This window comes from Coloeus monedula, assembly GCF_965178545.1.
Source record: "Coloeus monedula genome assembly, chromosome: 1".
Taxonomy (NCBI): domain Eukaryota; kingdom Metazoa; phylum Chordata; class Aves; order Passeriformes; family Corvidae; genus Coloeus; species Coloeus monedula.
The window spans coordinates 159,432,806-159,451,303 of NC_138781.1; the positions used below are offsets into that span (position 1 = coordinate 159,432,806).

The 18,498-nt window shown below is 46.6% G+C and overlaps 1 protein-coding gene across 1 annotated transcript in view; it reads left to right on the forward strand.

The window, feature by feature from the left end:
• Window positions 1-18,498, forward strand: part of RECQL4 (RecQ like helicase 4) — a gene marked incomplete at its 5' end in the record, with an annotated part of 31,685 nt that overhangs the window by 4,592 nt on the left and 8,595 nt on the right. Inside the window, 12 exon segments of the mRNA XM_082289834.1 lie at window positions 201-345; window positions 3,276-3,410; window positions 3,511-3,603; window positions 3,696-3,832; window positions 3,925-4,008; window positions 4,087-4,266; window positions 6,151-6,333; window positions 14,036-14,207; window positions 14,368-14,609; window positions 17,609-17,746; window positions 17,866-17,992; window positions 18,081-18,210. Of these exon segments, the coding sequence (XP_082145960.1) occupies window positions 201-345; window positions 3,276-3,410; window positions 3,511-3,603; window positions 3,696-3,832; window positions 3,925-4,008; window positions 4,087-4,266; window positions 6,151-6,333; window positions 14,036-14,207; window positions 14,368-14,609; window positions 17,609-17,746; window positions 17,866-17,992; window positions 18,081-18,210 (1,766 nt within the window).

Below are 18,498 nucleotides of genomic sequence, written 5' to 3' on the forward strand. Positions count from 1 at the left end.
CCCCAGGTTTGGAAGCAGAAATGGAGGAAAAAGTCGGGGCAGTTCGGAGGCGGAGCCGATGTTTGCTTCCGGTGTGGCGGGAAAGGGCACTGGGCGTCGGAATGCCGAGGTCGGGCCGGGAATTCGGGATTTGAGGGGAATTTTTAGGATGAAACAGCGGGAAGAGGGTGAGGTGGGTTCTTTTCCGTGGATTTTTTGAGAGAATCGCCCGTTTTGTGCCCGAAGGGAAAGAATCGGGATCGTTCCCAGAGGAAATTCCTGAGGAGGAGGAGGAGGAGGAGCCGCTTCCCACTCTGGAAGAAGTGGCCCGAAGGACCAACAGCGTTTTTATCCCGGAGATTCCCGGTGAGAGCTGGAATTATGGAATTGGTGCCTTTTCTTAGGGAAAGGGTGGGAAACGAGGGGGGTCTGGCCTCAAAAATTGGGATTTTGGCCTCAAAAATTGGGAATTTGGGCTTAAAAATTGGAATTTTTGCCTTAAAAATTGGGATTTGGGGCTAAAAAAATGGGATTGTTTTTCCTTGAAAATGTGAGGGTTGATCCTAAAAAGGAAGTGGATCCTAAAAATCAGGATTTGGGATCTAAAAATAGAGGATTTGGGCATTAAAAATGAGGATTTTAGACTTAAAAGTGCATGGTTTTTTCCCTAAAACTGGGAGGGTTTATCCTAAAAAGGGGATTGAATCGTAAAAACCAGGATTTGGGGTCGAAAAATGTGGGATTTGGCACTAAAAATGAGAATTTTGGACTTAAAAATGTGATTTTTTTTCCCTCAGAAATGTGAGGGTTTATCCTAAAAAGGGGATGGGTCCTAAAATTCAGGATTTGGGATGTAAAATGTGGGATTTGGGGCTGAAAATCGGGTATTTGTGCCCTAGAAATGGGATTTTTCCCCTAAAAATGGGCATTGGAGCCAAAAACCAGATTTTGGCCCTAAAAATGAGGGATTTTCCCCCAAAAATGAAAGTTTAGATCTTAAAACTGGGATTTTGTTCCCTAAAAATTGAAGTTGGATCCTAAAAACGTGGATTTTGCCTCAGAACTGTGGAATTTGTCCCTAAAATTGAAATTTTAGAGCCTAAAACTGGGATTTTTTTCCCCTAAAAATGAGAATTTGGGCCCTAAAAATGAGGGGTTTTCCCCAAAATGGAAGTTTAGATGCGAAAACTGGGGGGGTTTTCCCTAAAAACTGAGGGTGGATGCTAAAAATGGGGGTTTTCCCTCAGAAAATGCGGAACTTGTCCCAAAAAACGCACTTTTAGGGCTTAAAAGTGGGATTTTTTTCCATATAAATGAGGATTTTGGCCATAAATATGAGGAATTTGTCCCAAAAAATGGAAGTTTAGATGCTAAAAATAAGATTTTTTCCCTCTAAAAATGGGGGGTTTCCCTCAGAATTGTGGGATTTGTCCTGAAAAATGGACATTTTCCACCTTAAAAATGGGATTTTTTCCCTAAAAATGGACATTGAGCCCTAAAAATGTGGAATTTTGCCCTAAAAAGGAGGAGTTTTCCCAAAAAATGAAAGTTTAGATCCTAAAACTGGATTTTTTTTCCCTAAAAATTGTGGGTGGATGTTAAAAATGGGGGGTTTCCCTCAGAAAATGTGGGATTTGTCCCAAAAAATGCACTTTTAGGGCTTAAAAATGGGATTTTTTTTTTTCCCTAGAAATGAGGATTTTGGCCCTAAAAATGCGGAATTTTCCCCAAAAATTGAAGTTTAGACCCCAAAACTGGGATTTTTTTCCCTAAAAACTGAGGGTAGATCCTAAAAATGTGGATTTTCCCCTCAGGAAAATGTGGGATTCTCCCCAAAAAATGCAACTTTAGGGCCTAAAATTGGGATTTTTTTCCCTAAAAATGAGGATTTGGGCCCTAAAAATGAGGAATTTTCCCCAAAAATGGAGGTTTAGGTCCTAAAACTGGGATTTTTTTTCCCTAAAAACTGAGGGTAGGTCCTAAAAACGTGGATTTTCCCCTCAGGAAATGTGGGATTAGTACCAAAAAATGCACTTTCAGGACTTAAAAATGGGATTTTTTTCCCTAAAAATGAGGTTTTGGGCCCTAAAAATGCGGATTTTCCCTCAGGAAATGTGGGATTTGTCGCAAAAAATGCACTTTTAGGGCTTAAAAGTGGGATTTTTTTCCCTAAAAAGGAGGATTTGGGCCCTAAAAATGTGGAATTTTCCCCAAAAATGGAAGTTTAGGTCCTAAAACTGGAATTTTTTTTCCCTAAAAACTGAGGGTGGGTGCTAAAAATGGGGGTTTTCCCTCAGGAAATGTGGGATTCGCCCCAAAAAATGCAACTTTAGGGCCTAAAATTGGGATTTTTTTCCCTAAAAATGAGGATTTGGGCCCTAAAAATGAGGAATTTTCCCCAAAAATGGAAGTTTAGGTCATAAAACTGGGATTTATTTTCCCTAAAAACTGAGGGTGGGTGCTAAAAATGGGGGTTTTCCCTCAGAAAATGTGGGATTTCTCCCAAAAGACGCACTTTTAGGGCTTAAAATTGGGATTTTTTTTTCCCTAAAAATGAGGATTTTGGCTCTAAAAATGCGGAATTTTCCCCAAAAATGGAAGTTTAGATCCCAAAACTGGGATTTTTTTTACCATTAAAACTGAGGGTGGATGCTAAAAATGTGGATTTTCCCTCAGAAAATGTGGGATTTCTCCCAGAAAATGCACTTTTAGGGCTTAAGATTGGGATTTTTTTTCCCCTAAAAATGAGGTTTTTGGCCCTCAAAATGTGGAATTTTCCCCAAAAATTGAGGTTTAGATCCCAAAACTGGGATTTTTTTACCCTAAAAACTGAGGGTAGGTCCTAAAAATGTGGATTTTCCCCTCAGGAAATGTGGGATTAGTACCAAAAAATGCACTTTCAGGACTTAAAAATGGGATTTTTTTTCCCCTAAAAATGAGGTTTTGTGCCCTAAAAATGTGCATTTTCCCTCAGGAAATGTGGGATTTGTCCCAAAAAATGCACTTTTAGGGCTTAAAAGTGGGATTTTTTTCCCTAAAAAGGAGGATTTGGGCCCTAAAAATGTGGAATTTTCCCCAAAAATGGAAGTTTAGGTCCTAAAACTGGGATTTTTTACCCTAAAAACTGAGGGTGGATGCCAAAAATGTGCATTTTCCCTCAGAAAATGTGGGATTTCTCCCAAGAAATTGAATTCTAGGGCTTAAAACTGGGATTTTTTTCCCTAAAAATGAGGATTTTGACCTTAAAAATGCGGAATCTTCTTCTAAAATCCCAACTTTTCCTCTTTTCCCTGCAGCCAGCGGCGCCTGTGGCGATAATCCCCAGCTCAGCCCAAATTCCCTGGATTTCCTGCGGCCGGAATTCTCCCCCTCCCCTCCTCCAGCCGCCGTGGATCCCCTTTACAGCCCAGCCCCCGATGGGACAATCCCAGGTGAAGCACGGAGCAAAATCCCTGGAAAAACCATGGGAAAAAAACCATGGGAAAAAAGCATGGAAAACCCCCCATTCCCACCTCCTGAATTCCCCCCCAGATCCTCCGGAAGAAGTCCTGGAAGCTCTGAGGAATTTGGGCTACGATTCCTTCCGGCCGGGCCAGGCCGAGGCCATCATGCGGATCCTTTCCGGTTGGATTTCCCCTTCTTTTCCCGCCTCCATTCCCACCTCCTCCTGGGCCCAACTTCCCGAAATTCCCGGGGTTTTTTTGGTGTTTTCCCAGGATTATCCACGCTGGTGGTGTTACCCACAGGGATGGGCAAATCCCTGTGCTACCAACTTCCCGCTTTTCTCTACCACAAAAACTCCGGGAGCATCTCCCTGGTGATTTCCCCGCTCGTTTCCCTCATGGATGATCAGGTATTCCCGCAATTCCCGCTTTTCCCACCTCAGATTCTGCTGGGTTATCCCAGAAAACAAAAAAACGACCCCTGGAATATTCCCAATCCCAGGTTTCCGGCCTCCCCCCCTGCCTCAAGGCCGTCTGCATCCATTCCAACCTTTCCCAATCCCAGCGGGAAGCAGCCATGGAAAAGGTGACGACAATTCCCAATTTCCCCTCCTTTCCAACGGCACAAAGAAGAGATCTTGGATTCTCCCGCTTTTTCCAGCAGGTCAGGAATGGCCAGGCCCAGATCCTGCTGCTCTCTCCGGAGGCTCTGGTGGCGTCGGGATCCTCCTCCCTGGTTTTCCGGGATCGCCTCCCTCCCGTGGCTTTCGCCTGCCTGGATGAGGCTCATTGCATCTCCCAGTGGTCCCACAACTTCCGGCCCGCCTACCTGCGCGTCTGCAAGGTGCCGCAGCGGGAAAAGCCTGGGAAAAAGCGGGAAAAGCCTTGGGAAAAAGGCGGGAAAACCCTCAGGAAAAAGGCGGGAAAAGTCTCGGAAAAAAGCGGGAAAACCCTCAGAAAAAAGGCGGAAAAAGCCTTGGGAAAAAGGCGGGAAAACCCTTGGGAAAAAGGCAGGGAAAGCCTTGGAAAAAGGCGGGAAAACCCTTCGGAAAAAGGCGGGAAAAGCCTCAGGAAAAAGCAGGAAAACCCTTGGGAAAAAGCGGGGAAAGCCTTGGAAAAAGGCGGGAAAACCCTTGGGAAAAAGGCGGGAAAAAACCCTTGGGAAAAAGCGGAAAAACCCTTGGGGAAAAAGGCGGGAAAAAACTCTTGGGAAAAAAGCAGGAAAACCCTTGGGAAAAAGGCGGGAAAACTCTCAGGAAAAAGGCGGGAAAACCCTTGGGAAAAAGGTGGGAAAACCCTTGGGAAAAAGGTGGGAAAACCCTCAGGAAAAAGGCGGGAAAAAACCCTTGGAAAAAGCGGGAAAAAACCCTTGGGAAAAAGCGGGAAAACCCTTGGGAAAAAGTGGGAAAACCCTTGGGAAAAAGGCGGGAAAAAACTCTTGGGAAAAAAGCAGGAAAACCCTTGGGAAAAAGCAGGAAAACCCTCGGGAAAAAGGTGGGAAAACCCTCAGGAAAAAGGCGGGAAAAAACCCTTGGAAAAAGCGGGAAAACCCTTGGGGAAAAGGTGGGAAAACCCTTGGGAAAAAAGCAGGAAAACTCTCAGGAAAAAAGCGGGAAAACCCTCGGGAAAAAGGTGGGAAAACCCTTGGGAAAAAGGCGGGAAAAAACCCTTGGGAAAAAGCGGGAAAACCCTTGGGAAAAAGGCGGGAAAACCCTTGGGAAAAAGTGGGAAAACCCTTGGGAAAAGGCGGGAAAAAACCCTTGGGAAAAAGCGGGAAAACCCTTGGGAAAAGGCGGGAAAAAACCCTTGGGAAAAAGCGGGAAAACCCTCAGGAAAAAGGCGGGAAAAAACCCTTGGGAAAAAGCGGGAAAACCCTTGGGGAAAAGGCGGGAAAACCCTTGGGAAAAAGGCGGGAAAAAACCCTTGGGAAAAAGGCGGGAAAACCCTTGGGAAAAGGTGGGAAAACCCTTGGGAAAAAGGCGGGAAAACCCTCAGGAAAAAAGCGGGAAAACCCTTGGGAAAAGGCGGGAAAACCCTTGGGAAAAAGGCGGGAAAACCCTTGGGAAAAAGCGGGAAAACCCTTGGGAAAAGGCGGGAAAAAACCCTTGGGAAAAAGGCGGGAAAACCCTCAGGAAAAATGCGGGAAAACCCTCGGGAAAAAAGGCGGGAAAACCCTTGGGAAAAAGGCGGGAAAACCCTCAGGAAAAAGGCGGGAAAACCCTTGGGAAAAAGGTGGGAAAACCCTCAGGAAAAAGGCGGGAAAAAACCCTTGGAAAAAGCGGGAAAAAACCCTTGGGAAAAAGCAGGAAAACCCTTGGGGAAAAGTGGGAAAACCCTTGGGAAAAAGGCGGGAAAAAACTCTTGGGAAAAAAGCAGGAAAACCCTTGGGAAAAAGCGGGAAAACCCTTGGGAAAAAGGTGGGAAAACCCTCAGGAAAAAGGCGGGAAAAAACCCTTGGAAAAAGCGGGAAAACCCTTGGGGAAAAGGTGGGAAAACCCTTGGGAAAAAAGCAGGAAAACTCTCAGGAAAAAAGCGGGAAAACCCTCGGGAAAAAGGTGGGAAAACCCTTGGGGAAAAGCGGGAAAACCCTTGGGAAAAAGGCGGGAAAACCCTCGGGAAAAAAGGCAGGAAAACCCTTGGGAAAAAAGCAGGAAAACCCTCAGGAAAAAAGGCGGGAAAAAACCCTCGGGAAAAGCCTTCCAATCCCGCTTTTCCCGCGCCATTCCAGGTTCTCCGGCAGCGCCTGGGCGTCCGGTGCTTCCTGGGCCTCACGGCCACGGCCACGGCGGCCACGGCTCGGGACGTGGCCCAGCATTTGGGAATTCCGCCGGAACAGGGCGGCAGCGTCCGCTCGGCCGCCGTTCCCGCCAACCTGCTGCTCTCCGTGTCCATGGACGCCGACAGGGAGCAGGTGAGGAGGGATTTCGCTTGGATTTGGATCCTTCCCGGGCTTTTCTGTGGGCAAAATGCCAGGTTTAGCACCTAAACTTTGGGGTTTGTGGGAAAATCCCTCGTTTTTAGGGCCCAGTGTTTGGTTTGAGGGGAAAAAATCCTGGGTTTAGGGTGTAAAATGTCATTTTGTGGGAAAAATGCCACAATTCTGAGGGGAAAGCCCCATTTTTAGCAGCCAACCCCAATTTTCTGAGGAAAAATCCCGTTTTTAGCACCCAAGCCTGATTTTTAGGGAAAAAAATCCCATTTTTTTGGGAATATTGCTCATTTTTAGGGCAAATTTTTCTGGTTTTGGGGCTGAATCCCACAACTCTGAGGCAAAAATCCCAATTTTAGGACCCAACCCAAGTTTTTAGGGGAAAAAAATCCATTTTGAGGCCCTAAACTTTGGGATTTGTGGGAAAATCCCTCGTTTTTAGGGCCCAGTGTTTGGTTTGAGGGAAAAAAATCCTGGTTTTAAGCTCGAAAATGTCATTTTGTGGGAAAAATGCCACAATTCTGAGGGGAAAGCCCCATTTTTAGCAGCCAACCCCAATTTTGTGAGGAAAAATCCCGTTTTTAGCATCCAACCCTGATTTTTAGGGAAAAAAACCCTATTTTTTTGGGAAAATTGCTCATTTTTGGGGTAAATTTCTCCATTTTTGCGGCCAAATCCCACAATTCTGAGGCAAAAATCCCAATTTTAGGACCCAACCCAAATTTTTAGGGGAAAAAATTCCATTTTGAGGCCCTAAACTTTGGGATTTGTGGGAAAATCCCTCGTTTTTAGGGCCCAGTGTTTGGTTTGAGGGAAAAAAATCCTGGTTTTAGGGTGTAAAATGTCATTTTGTGGGAAAAATGCCACAATTCTGAGGGGAAAGCCCCATTTTTAGCAGCCAACCCCAATTTTCTGAGGAAAAATCCCGTTTTTAGCATCCAACCCTGATTTTTAGGGAAAAAAATCCTATTTTTTGGGGAAAATTGCTCATTTTTGGGGTAAATTTCTCCATTTTTGCGGCCAAATCCCACAATTCTGACACAAAAATCCCAATTTTAGGATCCAACCCAAATTTTTAGGGGAAAAAATTCCATTTTGAGGCCCTAAACTTTGGGATTTGTGGGAAAATCCCTCGTTTTTAGGGCCCAGTGTTTGGTTTGAGGGAAAAAAATCCTGGTTTTAGGGTGTAAAATGTCATTTTGTGGGAAAAATGCCACAATTCTGAGGGGAAAGCCCCATTTTTAGCAGCCAACCCCAATTCCCTGAGGAAAAAAAGTCCCCATTTTTAGATCTAAACTTTCATTTTCATTAAACTTTCATCCCTCATTTTCAGGGAAAAATTCCGTTTTTAGGGTCCAAACTTCAGTTTTTGGGAAAAAGAATCCCATTTGGGGGGAGAAAATTCCTCATTTTTAGGGCAAATTTCCCCATTTTGGGGGGAAAAAATCCCCATTTTTAGCAGCCAACCCCAATTTTCTGAGGAAAAATCCCATTTTTAGGGTCCAAGCCTGATTTTTAGGAAAAAAACCCCATTTTTTTGGGAATATTGCTTATTTTTGGGGTAAATTTCTCCATTTTTGCGGCCAAATCTCACAATTCTGACATAAAAATCCCAATTTTAGGATCCAACCCAAATTTTTAGGGGAAAAAATTCCATTTTGAGGCCCTAAACTTTGGTGTTTGTGGGAAAATCCCTCGTTTTTAGGGCCCAGTGTTTGGTTTGAGGGGAAAAAATCCTGGTTTTAGGGTGTAAAATGTCATTTTGTGGGAAAAATGCCACAATTCTGAGGGGAAAGCCGCATTTTTAGCAGCCAACCCCAATTTCCTGAGGAAAAAAAGTCCCCATTTTTAGATCTAAACTTTCATTTTCATTAAACTTTCATCCCTCATTTTCAGGGAAAAATTCTGTTTTTAGGGTCCAAACTTCAGTTTTTGGGAAAAAGAATCCCATTTGGGGGGAGAAAATTCCTCATTTTTAGGGCAAATTTCCCCATTTTGGGGGGAAAAATCCCCATTTTTAGCAGCCAACCCCAATTTTGTGAGGAAAAATCCCATTTTTAGGGTCCAAGCCTGATTTTTAGGAAAAAAACCCCATTTTTTTGGGAATATTGCTTATTTTTGGGGTAAATTTCTCCATTTTTGCGGCCAAATCTCACAATTCTGACATAAAAATCCCAATTTTAGGACCCAACCCAAATTTTTAGGGGAAAAAATTCCATTTTGAGGCCCTAAACTTTGGGATTTGTGGGAAAATCCCTCGTTTTTAGGGCCCAGTGTTTGGTTTGAGGGGAAAAAATCCTGGTTTTAGGGTGTAAAATGTCATTTTGTGGGAAAAATGCCACAATTCTGAGGGGAAAGCCCCATTTTTAGCAGCCAACCCCAATTTTGTGAGGAAAAATCCCGTTTTTAGGGTCCAAGCCTGATTTTTAGGGAAAAAAATCCCATTTTTGGGGGAATATTGCTTATTTTTGGGGTAAATTTCTCCATTTTTGCGGCCAAATCTCACAATTCTGACATAAAAATCCCAATTTTAGGATCCAACCCAAATTTTTAGGGGAAAAAATTCTATTTTGAGGCCCTAAACTTTGGTGTTTGTGGGAAAATCCCTCGTTTTTAGGGCCCAGTGTTTGGTTTGAGGGGAAAAAATCCTGGTTTTAGGGTGTAAAATGTCATTTTGTGGGAAAAATGCCACAATTCTGAGGGGAAAGCCCCATTTTTAGCAGCCAACCCCAATTTTCTGAGGAAAAATCCCGTTTTTAGCATCCAACCCTGATTTTTAGGGAAAAAAATCCTATTTTTTGGGGAAAATTGCTCATTTTTGGGGTAAATTTCTCCATTTTTGCGGCCAAATCCCACAATTCTGACACAAAAATCCCAATTTTAGGACCCAACCCAAATTTTTAGGGAAAAAAATTCCATTTTGAGGCCTGAAATTTTGGGATTTATGGGAAAATCCCTCGTTTTTAACTCCCAGTGTTTGGTTTGAGGGAAAAAAATCCTGGTTTTAGGGTGTAAAATGTCATTTTGTGGGAAAAATGCCACAATTCTGAGGGGAAAGCCCCATTTTTAGCAGCCAACCCCAATTTCCTGAGGAAAAAAAGTCCCCATTTTTAGATCTAAACTTTCATTTTCATTAAACTTTCATCCCTCATTTTCAGGGAAAAATTCCGTTTTTAGGGTCCAAACTTCAGTTTTTGGGAAAAAGAATCCCATTTGGGGGGAGAAAATTCCTCATTTTTAGGGCAAATTTCCCCATTTTGGGGGGAAAAATCCCCATTTTTAGCAGCCAACCCCAATTTTCTGAGGAAAAATCCCATTTTTAGGGTCCAAGCCTGATTTTTAGGGAAAAAAATCCCATTTTTTTGGGAATATTGCTTATTTTTGGGGTAAATTTCTCCATTTTTGCGGCCAAATCTCACAATTCTGACATAAAAATCCCAATTTTAGGATCCAACCCAAATTTTTAGGGGAAAAAATTCCATTTTGAGGCCCTAAACTTTGGTGTTTGTGGGAAAATCCCTCGTTTTTAGGGCCCAGTGTTTGGTTTGAGGGGAAAAAATCCTGGTTTTAGGGTGTAAAATGTCATTTTGTGGGAAAAATGCCACAATTCTGAGGGGAAAGCCCCATTTTTAGCAGCCAACCCCAATTTTCTGAGGAAAAATCCCATTTTTAGGGTCCAAGCCTGATTTTTAGGGAAAAAAATCCCATTTTTTTGGGAATATTGCTCATTTTTAGGGCAAATTTTTCTGGTTTTGGGGCTGAATCCCACAACTCTGAGGCAAAAATCCCAATTTTAGGATCCAACCCCAACTTTTAGGGGAAAAAGTCCCCATTTTCAGATCTAAACGTGCAGTTTTTAGGAAAATCCCTCATTTTCAGGGAAAATGTCATTTTTAGGGTCCAAACTTCAATTTTTGGGAAAAAGAATCCCATTTGTGGGGAGAAAATTCCTCATTTTTAGGGCAAATTTCCCCATTTTGGGGGAAAAAAATCCCCATTTTTAGCAGCCAACCCCAATTTTCTGAGGAAAAATCCCGTTTTTGGGGTCCAACCCTGATTTTTAGGGAAAAAAATCCCATTTTTTTGGGAAAATTGCTCATTTTTGGGGCAAATTTCTCCATTTTTGCGGCCAAATCCCACAATTCTGAGGCAAAAATCCCAATTTTAGGATCCAACCCCAATTTTTAAGGAAAAAAGAATCCCATTTTGAGGCCCTAAACTTTGGGGTTTTGGGGAAATCCCGCATTTTGTGGGGCAAAATCCCAATTTCCCAGCCCCAAATCCCATTTTTTGGGCTCCAATCCCAATTTTTGGGACCAAATCCCAGTTTCCTGCCTCCAATCCCAATTTTCCTGCTCCAAATCCCATTTTTTGGGCTCCAATCCCCATTTTTGGGACAAAATCCCAGGTTCCTGCCTCCAATCCCAATTTCCCAACCCAAATCCCTTTTTTTTGGGTTCCAATCCCATTTTTCCACCTCCAATCCCATTTTTCCACCTCCAATCCCAATTTTCCAGCCCCAAATCTCATTTTCCTGCCTCCAATCCCGATTTCCCAGCCCCAAATCCCATTTCCCCCCTCCAATCCCAATTTCCCCCCTCCAATCCCATTTTCCCCCCTCCAATCCCATTTTTTGGGCTCCAATCCCATTTCCCCCCCTCCAATCCCAATTTCCCCCCCTCCAATCCCAATTTTCCAACCCCAAATCTCATTTTCCCACCCCCAATCCCAATTTCCCCCCTCCAATCCCATTTTTTGGGCTCCAATCCCAATTTCCCCCCTCCAATCCCATTTTCCCCCCTCCAATCCCATTTTTTGGGCTCCAATCCCAATTTCCCCCCTCCAATCCCATTTTCCCCCCTCCAATCCCATTTCCCCCCCTCCAATCCCAATTTCCCCCCTCCAATCCCGATTTCCCCCCCCCAATCCCAATTTCCCCCCTCCAATCCCAATTTCCCCCCTCCAATCCCAATTTCCCAACCCCAAATCCCATTTTTTGGGCTCCAATCCCAATTTCCCCCCTCCAATCCCATTTTCCCCCCTCCAATCCCAATTTCCCCCCTCCAATCCCGATTTTCCACCTCCAATCCCAATTTTCCAGCCCCAAATCTCATTTTCCCACCCCCAATTCCAATTTCCCCCCTCCAATCCCATTTTCCCCCCTCCAATCCCGATTTCCCCCCTCCAATCCCGATTTCCCAACCCCAAATCCCATTTTTTGGGCTCCAATCCCATTTCCCCCCTCCAATCCCAATTTCCCAACCCCAAATCCCATTTTTTGGGCTCCAATCCCATTTTCCCCCCTCCAATCCCAATTTCCCCCCTCCAATCCCAATTTCCCCCCTCCAATCCCAATTTCCCAACCCCAAATCCCATTTTTTGGGCTCCAATCCCAATTTCCCCCCTCCAATCCCATTTCCCCCCCTCCAATCCCATTTTCCCCCCTCCAATCTCATTTTCCCACCCCCAATCCCAAATTTCCCCCCTCCAATCCCATTTCCCCCCTCCAATCCCAATTTCCCAACCCCAAATCCCATTTTTTGGGCTCCAATCCCAATTTCCCCCCTCCAATCCCAATTTCCCCCCTCCAATCCTGATTTCCCCCCCCCCAATCCCAATTTCCCCCCTCCAATCCCAATTTCCCAACCCCAAATCCCATTTTTTGGGCTCCAATCCCAATTTCCCCCCTCCAATCCCATTTCCCCCCCTCCAATCCCGATTTCCCCCCCTCCAATCCCAATTTCCCCCCTCCAATCCCAATTTCCCCCCTCCAATCCTGATTTCCCCCCCCTCCAATCCCAATTTCCCCCCTCCAATCCCGATTTCCCAACCCCAAATCCCATTTTTTGGGCTCCAATCCCATTTCCCCCCTCCAATCCCAATTTCCCAACCCCAAATCCCATTTTTTGGGCTCCAATCCCAATTTCCCCCCTCCAATCCCAATTTCCCCCCTCCAATCCCAATTTCCCCCCTCCAATCCCATTTTCCCCCCTCCAATCCCATTTTTTGGGCTCCAATCCCAATTTCCCCCCTCCAATCCCAATTTCCCCCCCTCCAATCCCAATTTCCCCCCCTCCAATCCCAATTTCCCCCCCTCCAATCCCAATTTTCCAACCCCAAATCTCATTTTCCCACCCCCAATCCCAATTTCCCCCCTCCAATCCCATTTTTTCGGCTCCAATCCCAATTTCCCCCCTCCAATTCCGATTTCCCCCCTCCAATCCCAATTTCCCCCCTCCAATCCCAATTTCCCAACCCCAAATCCCATTTTTTGGGCTCCAATCCCATTTTCCCCCCTCCAATCCCAATTTCCCCCCTCCAATCCCAATTTCCCCCCTCCAATCCCATTTTCCCCCCTCCAATCCCATTTTTTGGGCTCCAATCCCATTTCCCCCCTCCAATCCCAATTTCCCCCCCTCCAATCCCAATTTTCCAACCCCAAATCTCATTTTCCCACCCCCAATCCCAATTTCCCCCCTCCAATCCCATTTTTTGGGCTCCAATCCCAATTTCCCCCCTCCAATCCCAATTTCCCCCCCTCCAACACCAATTTTCCAGCCCCAAATCTCATTTTCCCACCCCCAATCCCATTTTCCCCCTCCAATCCCAATTTCCCCCCTCCAATCCCATTTTTTGGGCTCCAATCCCAATTTCCCCCCCCTCCAATCCCATTTCCCCCCTCCAATCCCAATTTCCCAACCTCCAATCCCATTTTTTGGGCTCCAATCCCAATTTCCCCCCCTCCAATCCCAATTTCCCCCCTCCAATCCCATTTTTTGGGCTCCAATCCCATTTTCCCCCTCCAATCCCAATTTCCCCCCTCCAATCCCATTTTTTGGGCTCCAATCCCAATTTCCCCCCCCTCCAATCCCATTTCCCCCCTCCAATCCCAATTTCCCAACCTCCAATCCCATTTTTTGGGCTCCAATCCCAATTTCCCCCCCTCCAATCCCAATTTCCCACCTCCAATCCCATTTTTTGGGCTCCAATCCCATTTCCCCCCCTCCAATCCCAATTTCCCCCCTCCAATCCCATTTTTTGGGCTCCAATCCCAATTTCCCCCCCTCCAATCCCAATTTCCCACCTCCAATCCCATTTCCCCCCCTCCAATCCCAATTTCCCCCCTCCAATCCCACTTTTCCCCCCTCCAACCCCATTTTCCCCCCTCCAATCCCAATTTCCCCCCTCCAATCCCAATTTCCCAACCCCAAATCCCATTTTTTGGGCTCCAATCCCAATTTCCCCCCTCCAATCCCAATTTCCCCCCCTCCAACACCAATTTTCCAGCCCCAAATCTCATTTTCCCACCCCCAATCCCAAATTTCCCCCCTCCAATCCCATTTCCCCCCTCCAATCCCATTTCCCCCCTCCAATCCCAATTTCCCAACCCCAAATCCCATTTTTTGGGCTCCAATCCCAATTTCCCCCCCCCAATCCCAATTTCCCCCCTCCAATCCCAATTTCCCCCCTCCAATCCCGATTTCCCAACCCCAAATCCCATTTTTTGGGCTCCAATCCCATTTTCCCCCCCTCCAATCCCAATTCCCCCCCTCCAATCCCATTTTCCCCCCCTCCAATCCCGATTTCCCCCCCTCCAATCCCATTTCCCCCCCTCCAATCCCATTTCCCCCCCTCCAATCCCATGTTTTGGGTTCCAATCCCGTTTTCCCGCCTCCCCTGCCAGGCCCTGCTCTCCCTGCTCCGGGCGGATCCCTTCGGCTCCTGGCACCCCCTGCTCGTTTTCTGCACGCGCCGCGAGGACACCGAGCGCCTGGCCGCCCTCATCCGCTGCCACTCCCCGCCGTTCCCGCCTCGCCAATTCCAGCCCCAACCCCTCGGCAAAAAACCCGGCAAAGGTACGAAAACGCCCCAAGCTGGAATTTCCTTGGAATCCGATCGGAATTCTGCCGGAACAAAGCCGGAAAAACCCGCTACGGGCTGTCGAATCCCCGATTTCCTGATGGAATCCGATGGTTTTTCCAGGGAAAACTCCCGGAATTCCCGGTTTTTGCTCAGCTACCGCCTACCACGCCGGTTTATCCGGCCCGGAGCGGCGGCGCATCCAGAGGGATTTCATGGGCGGCCGTATCCGGGTGCTGGTGGCCACGGTGGCCTTCGGAATGGGCTTGGATAAAGCGGACGTGCGCGGGATCGTGCACTACAACATTCCCGGGAGTTTGGAGAGCTACGTGCAGGAGGTCGGCAGGGCCGGCAGGGACGGCGCCGCCGCGCGCGGCCACCTCTTCCTGGAGCCGCAGGTGGGCGCGGCCGCCGGAATTCCGGAGTTCCAGCGGGATGGGGCTCGTGGGGGACAACTTCCCGAGGTTCCGAGAGGATTCGGCGGGAGAATCCGGGCAACTCGGAGTTTTCTGGGGGGAATTTGGAGAGGTTTCCATGGAAAAATCCTGGAAATTCGGAGTTTTCCAGGGGAAATCCCTGAAATTCGGAGTTTTCCAGGGGAAATCCTTTGGAATTCGGAGTTTTCTGGGGGAAATTCAGAGAGGTTTCCATGGGAAGATCCTGGAAATTCGGAGTTTTCTGGGGGAAAATCCTGGAAATTTGGAGTTTTCCATGCGAAAGTCCTGGAAATTCAGAGTTTTCCAGGAGAAATTCGGAGAGGTTTCCATGGGAAAATCCTGGAAATTCGGAGTTTTCTGGGGGGAATTCGGAGAGGTTTCCGTGGGAAGATCCTGGAAATTCAGAGTTTTCTGGGGGAAATCCATTGGAATTCGGAGTTTTCCAGGGGAAATCCTTTGGAATTCGGAGTTTTCTGGGGGAAATTCAGAGAGGTTTCTGTGGGAAGATCCTGGAAATTCGGAGTTTTCCGGGGGAAACCCGTTGGAATTCGGAGTTTTCCAGGGGGAATCCTGGAAATTTGGAATTTTCCAGGAGAAATCCATTGGAATTCGAAGTTTTCCAGGGGAAATTCTGAGAGGTTTCTGTGGGAAGATCCCGGAAATTTGGAGTTTTCCTGGGGAAATCCATTGGAATTCAGAGTTTTCCAGGGGAAATTCTGAGAGGTTTCCATGGGAAAATCCCTGAAATTCGGAGTTTTCCAGGGGAAATCCTGGAAATTTGGAGTTTTCTCTGGGAAATCCATTGGAATTTGGAGTTTTCCATGGGAAAATCCTGGAAATTCAGAGTTTTCCAGGAGAAATTCGGAGAGGTTTCCATGGGAAAATCCTGGAAATTCAGAGTTTTCTGGGGGAAATTCTGAGAGGTTTCCGTGGGAAGATCCTGGAAATTCAGAGTTTTCCAGGGGAAATCCCAGAAATTCGGAGTTTTCTGGGGGAAATCCATTGGAATTCGGAGTTTTCCAGGGGAAATCCATTGGAATTTGGAGTTTTCTGGGGGAAATTCAGAGAGGTTTCCATGGGAAAATCCATTGAAATTCGGAGTTTTCTGGGGGAAATTCTGAGAGGTTTCCATGGAAAAATCCTGGAAATTCGGAGTTTTCTGGGGGGAATCCATTGGAATTTGGAGTTTTCTGGGGGAAATTCGGAGAGGTTTCCGTGGGAAGATCCTGGAAATTCGGAGTTTTCAGGGGGAAATCCTGGAAATTCGGAGTTTTCAGGGGGAAATCCTGGAAACTTGGAGTTTTCCAGGGGAAATCCATTGGAATTCGGAGTTTTCCGTGGGAAATCCTGGAAATTTGGAGTTTTCCATGGAAAAATCCTGGATATTTGGAGTTTTCCATGGGAAATTCTGAGAGGTTTCCGTGGGAAGATCCTGGAAATTTGGAGTTTTCTCTGGGAAATCCATTGGAATTTGGAGTTTTCCATGGAAAATTCCCAACATTTGGAGAGTTTTCCGTGGCAAAATCCTGGAAATTCAGAGTTTTCCAGGGGAAATTCTGCAGTATTTGGAGAGTTTTCCGTGGGACAATCCTGGAAACTCGGAGTTTTCCAGGGGAAAATCCTGGAAATTCAGAGTTTTCTGTGGAAAATTCTGAGAGATTTCCATGGGAAAATCCTGGAAATTCAGAGTTTTCTGGGGGAAATCCTTTGGAATTTGGAGTTTTCCAGGGGAAATCCTGGAAATTCGGAGTTTTCCAGGAGAAATTCTGAGAGGTTTCCGTGGGAAGATCCTGGAAATTCGGAGTTTTCCGGGGGAAACCCGTTGGAATTTGGAGTTTTCCAGGGGGAATCCTGGAAATTTGGAATTTTCCGGGGGAAATCTATTGGAATTCGGAGTTTTCTGGGGGAAATTCGGAGAGGTTTCCGTGGGAAGGTCCTGGAAATTTGGAGTTTTCTCTGGGAAATCCATTGGAATTTGGAGTTTTCCAGGGGAAATTCTGAGAGGTTTCCATGGGAAAATCCCTGAAATTTGGAGTTTTCCAGGGGAAATCCTGGAAATTTGGAGTTTTCCATGGGAAAATCCTGGAAATTCAGTTTTCCAGGGGGAATTCTGAGAGGTTTCTGGGGGAAAATCCCGGAAATTTGGAGTTTTCTGGGGGAAATTCTGCAACATTTGGAGAGTTTTCCGTGGGAAAATCCTGGAAATTTGGAGTTTTCCTTGGGAAATCCATTGGAATTCGGAGTTTTCCATGGGGAAATTCTGGAAATTTGGAGTTTTCCGTGGGAAATCCCAAAATTTGGGGTTTTCCATTAGAAAACTCCCGGAAATTCGGAGTTTTCTGGGGAAAAATTTCTGAAATTCCCAGTTTTCCATGAGAAATTCCCAGAAATTCGGAGTTTTCCTTGGGAAATCCCTTGGAATTCAGAGTGTTCCATGGGAAATTCCCCAACATTTGGAGAGTTTTCCATGGGAAAATCCTGGAAATTCGGAATTTTCCTTGGGAAATTCTGAGAGTTTTCCTTGGGAAATTCCCAAACTTTGGAGTTTTCCAGGGAAATCCATTGGAATTTTGAGTTTTCCATGGGAAATTCCCTGGAATTCAGTTTTCCATGGGAAAATTCCTGAAAGTTTGGAGTTTTCCATGGGAAAATCCTGGAAATTCGGAGTTTTCCCTTGGAAATTCTGAGAGTTTTCCACGGGAAATTCCCAAACTTCGGCGTTTTCCAGGGGAAATCCCTTGAGAAATGGAATTTTTAATGGAAAATCCATTGGAATTGGGAGTTTTCCATGGGAAAATCCCAGCAATTCTGAATTTCCCATGGAAATTCTGCGTTTTCCACGGAAAATTCCCAACATTTGGAGAGTTTCCCATGGGAAATCCCTTGGAATTTCGGAGTTTTCCATGGGAGAATCCCGGGAATTCCAAGAACTCCCCCCGGATTCCGTCGTTTCTCCGCAGGGTCGGGATCTCCCGGAATTGCGGCGCCACATTTACAGCGATTCCATGGATTTTTGGGCCATCCGGAAGCTGATCCAGAGGCTTTTTGCTCCTTGTAAATGCCTGGAAATCCACGGAAAACTCCGCCATCCACCCGAGGTGCGGAGCCCATTCCCAACCGAACCCATCCCGGAAAACTTGGCAATTCTGGGATATTCTTCAGGAAAAAAAAAAAAAAAACCCGGATCAACCCCAACAACCTCCGGGATTCTCCACAGGATTTGGAGCTGGAAAGCTCCGGAATCCTGGAATTCTGCGAGCGGGAGAAGCCCCGGCCGTGCCGCGGCCACGAGCGCTGCGTCCCCGTGGCGGAGATGGTGCAAGCTCTGGATCTGCGGGAAGAAGGTGAAAATTCGGGAACGAGGCCGGGAATTCGGGAATCTCCGCCTGGGCCGGGAATTCCGGGAGCCGTTCCCGCTTCTCCTTCCCGCAGCGATCGAGACCCTCCTGTGCTACCTGGAGCTGCATCCCGGCAACTTCCTGCAGCTGCTTCCTCCCACCGAGTCCCGCTGCCGCATCCGCTGCTCCGGAGGCGCCCGGCAGCTCCGCGAGCTGGCGCGGAGGTGAGAATTCCCCAATTCCCAAAAATTCCCAAACATTCCCAAACATTCCCAAATTCCCAAAGATTCCCAAAAATTCCCTCCATTCCCGCTGCCGCATCCGCTGCTCCGGAGGCGCCCGGCAGCTCCGCGAGCTGGCGCGGAGGTGAGAATTCCCAAATTCCCAAAAATTCCCAAAGATTCCCAAAGATTCCCAAATTCCCAAAGATTCCCTCCATTCCCGCTGCCGCATCCGCTGCTCCGGAGGCGCCCGGCAGCTCCGGGAAGTGGCGCGGAGGTGAGAATTCCCAA